This window comes from Theobroma cacao, chromosome 3 (genome assembly GCF_053813885.1).
Source record: "Theobroma cacao isolate CCN51 chromosome 3, ASM5381388v1, whole genome shotgun sequence".
In the NCBI taxonomy this organism is placed as follows: domain Eukaryota; kingdom Viridiplantae; phylum Streptophyta; class Magnoliopsida; order Malvales; family Malvaceae; genus Theobroma; species Theobroma cacao.
The window spans coordinates 4,325,845-4,333,112 of record NC_142641.1 but is presented as its reverse complement, the minus strand read 5'-3'; the positions used below and the strand labels follow the sequence as shown (position 1 = coordinate 4,333,112).

Genomic DNA, 7,268 nt, shown 5'->3' with positions numbered 1-7,268 from the left:
AATTAACCCAAAAAGGCTTTATATAACTATTGCTAAAGAAAACAGCCTTCTTACTTTTTCTATGTGGGATTATTACATTTCCTAAATAAAAATAAATAAAAAAATAACCTAACCTAAACTTCCTTGAAATACAAGTAAAAAATAACTTAACCTAACCTAACTTAATGCGCAAATAACCTAAATAATATATTTTTGTGTCAAAAACCCTAAAAAGACCTAAATGCTTATCTTTTCTTTCTAGCCTTCATTTTAGTCTTCCATCAAGCTCGGAAAAGTTGAATATTTGCTTCATTCAATTTGATATTTCTTCTCTCACTACACACAAGTTTAAATTGTTAGCACCCAACTTTTGTAAATGTATTTTCTTGTTGAAATTTGTACTACATTGTAAAGGTTTTAACCTAACCTTGAAAAGCTATTTGTAAAAAGTCTTCTCTTACACACTGTTTTCATTCTTGTTTATGTAAAAATGTTTGAACTTGATTATATTCGTCTTGGATCAACAAAAATGATCATATGTATTTTTTTTTCTTCTTTGTTCTTGGTTGATTAAAATGTGAGAAGCATTCTAAGATTTATTATAAAAGATTAAAGCTTGAGTTAAAAACTTACTTTGTAAAAACTTAATGGAAACTGTTAATTTTACTAGTTCAATAAAATTGAATTGTAAATCCTTGATTAGAAAATCAACATAGTAAATATAGATTAAGAAGACCAAATCACTCTAAATACATATTTGTCCATTTTTCTTTACCTCTTCCTTACTTGATGTGTTTTTAGTTTTAATATGTTTTAAACTTTACAAAACGTTTCTCAAACACAAAAACAATTTTTAAAATAATTTTTAAAGTACTATTCACCCCTCTAACACTCAATTATATATAATATTACAAAAATTTTAAATTTTGTGAGATTTGAAACTTGTCCTTTTTACCTTAACACAAATTTTACCATCTCAACCAACTTACATTTTTATAAACAAATAAATGTAATATTAATTTATAATTTTTTTAAAAGTGCAATATTAATTTATATTAATTAAACTTCAATGCAAACTATGTAAAATTTTATCATTAGTAGAGATTAAACTCATAAAAAGATAAGCAATCTAAAACTGTTAATTTTACCAACTTGAACAAGTATCAAACAAATTAAAATAATATACAAAGAATTCTTTTGCTATTAAAATTCGATTTTGAATTGTATTTATAATTTTATGCTTGTTTTAATAGAATTTAAATATGTTACTTATTAAACAATTTCAAATTGAATATCTAAAAGGTAACAAATATCCTACCGATTTACATCTCTAAATCTTATCTTATACTTATCACTTATAATATTTATTTATATTTTAATATTTTGATCAATGGTACATCTCATATATATATATATATATATATATATTCCTTCCAACAACCTAACTTTTAATGAAAAATTGTCAGATTCTTTCAGGTAATGAGCATTCCTCAAAATCAAGCCATCCTTAAATTTGATTTCCTAAGTCAGGGCAATATGGGATAGTAACGCGGCTGTGGTGGTCCATTCAACTGGTCACCGCCCAGCTTAAAAAGAGAGGCATAGGCAGCAAACTGTAACTTCAAAGCCCTCCCATGGACCATTTTGAACCATGAATACATTCTTCTCCTTTGTACCAAAAGTTGACATTCAGTATTAATGGGGATAACTGATAAGGAAACACGGAATAAAATCTGACCCACATCGTTCATGCCCCACAAAATGCCTATGATTGATTCTTTTATATCCAGAAAACAGGTTGTTATAACTTGTAAAGAGTTGATAATATGAAGCATTCTGCAATGACTCATTAAGCTCGATTCAAGCACGTTAAAAGAGGGGAAATAAACCCATAGAAATAGAATGCTTCAATGATCTATACATTGAATTGTTCTACATCCGAAAGAAACTGTTTATACACATCCTGGCTACACAATTAATCCTAACTTTGGAAAGAATAGAGCTGTGGAATTGAACCACTAGTATTAACAAGTGGCGAAATCCCTAAGATTCTGATAAAAGTTTTCAGCACAAAAAGAAGTCATATAGGATATAGTAGATCGTCCAACCAGGAGAAAAAAAATCTGTCATTCAAAATCATCATCAGATGAATGTACCTGGAGGGTGCTTGATGGAGAGTCATTTTCAACACTAGCAGCTACTCGAGCAGCATCCACTTTCCTCCTCTTGCTTTTCGGTTCACAATCAGGCAGAGGAATCTCTGAGTCATCTTTTGGATCAGTTTTTTCAGCTTCCTTCCCAGTTTCACTGTCACCAGAACCTAGATCTGCATTTTCCTCCAGGCCATTTGTCTGTTCTTCACTAGAATCTTCAGTAGGGTCTGGATTCTCCTCACTCTTTTGTTTCAGTGACTCAATCACATCCATCAATTCTCGGTTGACCTAACAAATTAATTGAATAAACTTATTTAAACTATGTTTATGTCAGAAAGGACAATCATGCTGAAATGAAGGAAAAGCATGTGTCTATGTGCCACTTTACTACCAGAAGATACTACAAATGTTCAGCAAGTAAAACTTTATAATCAGTTTTTTCAAGCCTTTTAGAGTCCAAAGTTTTTTTTTCCTCCTCAAGTAAAGCACAACACATTCTGCTTTCTGAAAATAAGGCAAAAGAGAATGCAAATACATGCCACACCTGAAGATTTTGAAGAAAATCAGAGACATCGGTTGGACAACAAGGACAGTGCAGGATGTTCTTCTGTGATCTAAGTGTCCGCCCACCTTTGTTCCTCTCTCTTACAGCAGTCTTACCAGTAAATGCACCTTCAAAACAAGACTTGCAGAAGTTGTGGGCACAAGGAGTTGTAACTGGGAGATTCATAACTTGCCGACAGATTAGACAACTGAACTCTGCACATAAAGCATATGAAGTCAATACAGAAAGGTTCTTGGGGGTGAATGATGCTGAATTGCAGTATGAATTGATAAAATTGGGTTTTTATCTCTCTGTTTTTCTTTCACCCTGCTATTCTCTGTTTCTCTCTTTTCTGCCTATTTTTCTCTCTATTCCTCTCATCATTTCCTGCCCCCCACTCATGCCACATCAAAAGATAAATCAGAATAAAAACTGCCCTTTGTTTTGGCAAATCACACAAAAGATCTTATACATTAAAATCTAAAGTCATGACTAGAGTGGAACTCAATTGTCTTCAGTTACCCAACCAACTTATCCAAGGCATAAATATACATCAATTCATCATTTTAATTGCAAGCAAACTTAAGACATGCAGACTAGGGCCAGAATATCAAAGGCAAGCAATTCATGACAGGAGAACAAGAACCACCTTTCAGGAGTCTCTCTCTTACAGTTGTGTTACGTGCTTGCCTAATAGCTTTCCTTGCCCTTTTCCTTTCTTCAAGATCAGCTGCATTCACTGGCTTTTTGCTAGGAGGTGGAGGTTTTTTCCACTTCCAGCAACTGTCTTCTTCCTAATTGAATTAAGAACTATATAAGCATAGCAGAAAGATATAAAGCTTATGGGAAGAGAAACCAGCTCGTTGGTAATAACAAAGATAAACCTTAAAAAAAATGAGAAAGGAAGGGTTTTAACATTTTAACTTCACTAATAACTTTGGTTTATGAATATATTTTTCTAGTCGTAAATGACATTATGAATTCTCCAACTCAAGGTACATTCCTAACAATGTTTGTTATCAGATTGACTTCTATCTACCAGATAAAACCTTATTAAAAACAGAAGCATGAAAATAAATGAATTGATGAGTAGAAAACGCATCTCTTACATCAAAGTCCCATGATGGACTTTCCTTTCTCTCTGATATGTCAATTGCCTTCTTCAGCTCAAGGATAGCTGGTAAGGGCCTTGGTCGATCCCCATGCTCATCACTGCATTACAGTTCAAGAAATCTTAGTATACCTAAATAAGAGAAGGGCAGGAGGCCATTTCAGTATATGAAAGGCACAAACCTTGTCCATGGGGCAGGCTCATTGTCACATCTCACAAACAAATATCGGCAAACTTTAAACCCCTGACAGAAAAATTCTATCAGCAAATTAATTTACAAAAACTCAACATAGCAGGCAACTTTGATTTGTCGGATAGAAATATTTTTACCTGTATTCCAACCTTTCGCCAACATTTTTCAATTCTATAGACTCCATCATATCTCACCCCTTTCTCTGGGGCGTATGAAGACCGCTTTTCCTTGTGCGACCTACACATTAAGAGAAACAAAAGCTTTTACCAAGTAAAATTTGCATCATCAGAGTAGGCCCCTATGACAAGGCTTGACTCAACTAGTAAACAGCTAACATGAAGGAACTTCCTGCAATCAGAAAGAAATCATAGCTTCCTGAACCATAAAACTAAAATGCCCACCGATTAATGAAGCTCCAGTTGCCCTTTGTACATGAATGTACAAGCACTTATAGAAACAGAGTTAAGCTTCAAGCAATGAGACTTACCTTACAACTCGAACAGGATAACCCTTTTTGCAACTTACTCGCAAAGCCTCATTCATCTTCTCAAATTTTTGATCAAATGACTGTTCCTTGTTTGTTCGCTTATTTCCACTAAGATCTCTACCCCCACTGCCATCGACACCATAAGAACAAACAAATGTCAAACAAGCACATAAATAAATGTCCATAGAAATATCTTCAGCTTTCCAAGAAAAGATCATAATAATTATTGACAAATTCTTGCAATCTCAGCATGCTATATTTGCAGCAAAAGCAGGTCAATAAGTTCTTCTCAGCCCCAAAAAACTAGCAACTACAAATATATAGCAAATTCACTGAAACTACATGAACCATGCTTATCTACCATACTTTCTATCCTTCGACTCATTAATTACACTACGAATTGCAACATTAATTATGACAATCAAACTTGGAAGGTTGGGAATGGAAAATGAAATTTACACGTAAGCCTCCTAGCAACAGCCCCAGTAAGAGCTAAAATTTGAAAATTCATCGTCCATTTCAAAGAACTGAGTTGCCTTTTAAAGTTGAGACAACAATATTAGAATTATACTGACACCCTATATCTGACCATTCATGAATAAAGCATTAAATGGTAACAGAGCATCAATATCAACTAGACCAAATGGTCATCAAATCCACCCTCATTTTATACATATTACTAATTCATACAGCCTTCTAAAAACAAACCTTCCTGTGTAGAGAAACCACTCTCCATGATCCTCATCATCCTCATAGCCTCCTGATAGTGCCACTGATTGAGCACCATAGTTTGACTGACCAGCAATGCCTGCAACATGTGGAAGGTGAGCACCCCATTGCCGGCATTCCAATCTGTCTTCCCAACATTCACCAACAAGCACACCCTGGTTTCTAGCTGGGTCATTTTCAGCTGTGATTGGTCCAAAATGATCAGGTGGTACAGTCACAAATATCTTCCCACTAGCAGCATTTGCTTTCCCTGCTTTTTGTGCCCTCTCTGTAGTGAAAGCCTTGTCAGGTCGATCTTGGTTGTGCATAAAATGAAAAACTTTGTGGGACTCAGCAGCAACATTTGATTTTGATAGCTTTGCCATTCTGATAACAGATACAAGAGTTGAATTAATACGAGGCTGGCTTGCCATTTTGGGAGGAATGGTTGACCGGCATTTGGCACAAGTACGCTTTCCTTGGCCAATCCATTTCTGGAAGCATTTAAGGCAGAAATTGTGGCCACATGGAGTCTGAAACAACAAGAATAAGACATATATCAATATTCAACATGCATAAACAGGTAACCATTTCACCTTTAAGAGAATGATTTAATTGCCTAGCCCCATCAAAAGTAAATTAAACCCCTCGCCATTTAGATTATTTCACCCCTTAAAAGGATGTAACAATCTCTACTCAAATAGCATAGCCACCACATTCAATTGTACACACCAACAGACTAGTTAAAACTAAATAATTAAAACATAATACCACTATGAAATATAACTTGAAACAGTAGCATCACTTATTATTCAAACTAGATTGCCTTTTAGTGACGAAAGGTCACATTAAGTCCAGAAATAATTCAGTTTGGTCAAGTGAACATTTCAACAGAACAATAAATTTAATGTAGCTAAAATCTAAGACTCCATTTAGTTGTTAGTCTTGCTATTTACGTTTTGTTATTTACTAGTTCCTTTCCCTTCCTCAAAAAAGTTACTTAAACGTAACATTAGATTAATTTGATCAAATATAAACAAATAGCTGTAAAGTCGAAAAATCATTTCATTCAATTAGCAAAACACTAACATTTACACTAGAAACGAACAGAAAAAACGAACCGTAACAGGCCTGTCAGGTAACTGCATGCAAAAGGAACAGTTTAAGCTGCTATCAAGAACATCCAAAACAGAGCTGTCCTTCTCTTTTCCTTTCCCTTTCTTCGTATCTCCATCTTCTTCAACTCTCCCACTCACCAACTCCTGCCTCTTCCTCGCCTTCTCCTTCTCCGTCAACGACTCATCGGCCTCTATTGCCTTTATCGATGCCAAGAGCTCGCTAGAGCTTCCATCTACGACGGCGGCGGCTGATAGAAGAGGGTCGCCGGAGCAGTCAGGACAGTGCCATTGCAATGTAGAAACTAGCGTTTCAGGAGGAGAAGCCAAGCAGGCGACGTGCCAAGGAGTCGCGCACATGCTGCAAGTGAGGGTTTCCTCCGTCGGAGGGGTCGCCTTGCAGCGCATGCACGCGCCGTCGGCATCGCAGGGGAGCTGGATGCTATCGTGCGCCATTGACAACAATCCGCAATTGATGCGCAGGATAGGAGACGTCGGATTTGGAAATAATGGGATGATTTTGGGGGGAATATATAGAGACGGCGATTGTGAGGGGGGACACTGCGAGTGAGAGGGAAATCGAAGGCGGGGTTCTGAAAAGGTGTTTGAGAGGCTTTTGAAATTCAAAAGAGGAGGGGAGCAGTGACTAAGTCATTGACGATATTGTCCTACTCGATTCACCCTTTCTACGTTTCTGCCATTGTTGTTACTCGTTTTCTTTTGCACGGGATTAGAGGCTGGGGTTGCTTTGGGAATTAAGATATTCCGATTTGACTTCCTGTTCTGTCTATTCAATTGAGTGACCATTTTTCAACATCCCTGAGGCGGCTCAATAATGCTTGTTTAGTTTGATTTTTTTTAATTTATTTAATTTTTAAAATAAAAATCAAATCAAATATAAATTTTGAAAAATATTTTTAAAAAAATTAAATTTAAAAGAAAAAGAGCTTCTAGATTTTTTTCTTTTTTTAAAAAAAT

The 7,268-nt window shown here is 35.5% G+C and overlaps 1 protein-coding gene across 1 annotated transcript; it reads right to left on the bottom strand.

The window, feature by feature from the left end:
- Positions 1 to 1,873: 1,873 nt before the first annotated feature.
- On the bottom strand, positions 1,874 to 6,959 carry VIM1 (Zinc finger (C3HC4-type RING finger) family protein). The gene is made up of 9 exons (XM_007036637.3): positions 6,297 to 6,959; positions 5,176 to 5,708; positions 4,468 to 4,593; positions 4,118 to 4,217; positions 3,970 to 4,031; positions 3,786 to 3,888; positions 3,326 to 3,470; positions 2,677 to 2,891; positions 1,874 to 2,420 (listed from the first exon to the last, which is right to left on the bottom strand). The coding sequence occupies exons 1-9, from the start codon at positions 6,744 to 6,746 to the stop codon at positions 2,106 to 2,108; spliced, it is 2,049 nt and encodes a 682-aa protein (XP_007036699.3). The 5' UTR covers positions 6,747 to 6,959; the 3' UTR covers positions 1,874 to 2,105.
- Positions 6,960 to 7,268: the final 309 nt, after the last annotated feature.

Excerpts from the sequence above, each read along its gene's own strand:
- VIM1 (XM_007036637.3), bottom strand. The coding sequence starts at position 6,746 with ATGGCGCACGATAGCATCCAGCTCCCCTGCGATGCCGACGGCGCGTGC. Across the intron at positions 2,892-3,325 it reads AAGAGAGAGACTCCTGAAAG|AGTTCAGTTGTCTAATCTGT; the intron begins GTGGTTCTTGTT and ends CTTTATGTGCAG. Across the intron at positions 2,421-2,676 it reads ATTTTCTTCAAAATCTTCAG|GTCAACCGAGAATTGATGGA; the intron begins GTGTGGCATGTA and ends TTAATTTGTTAG.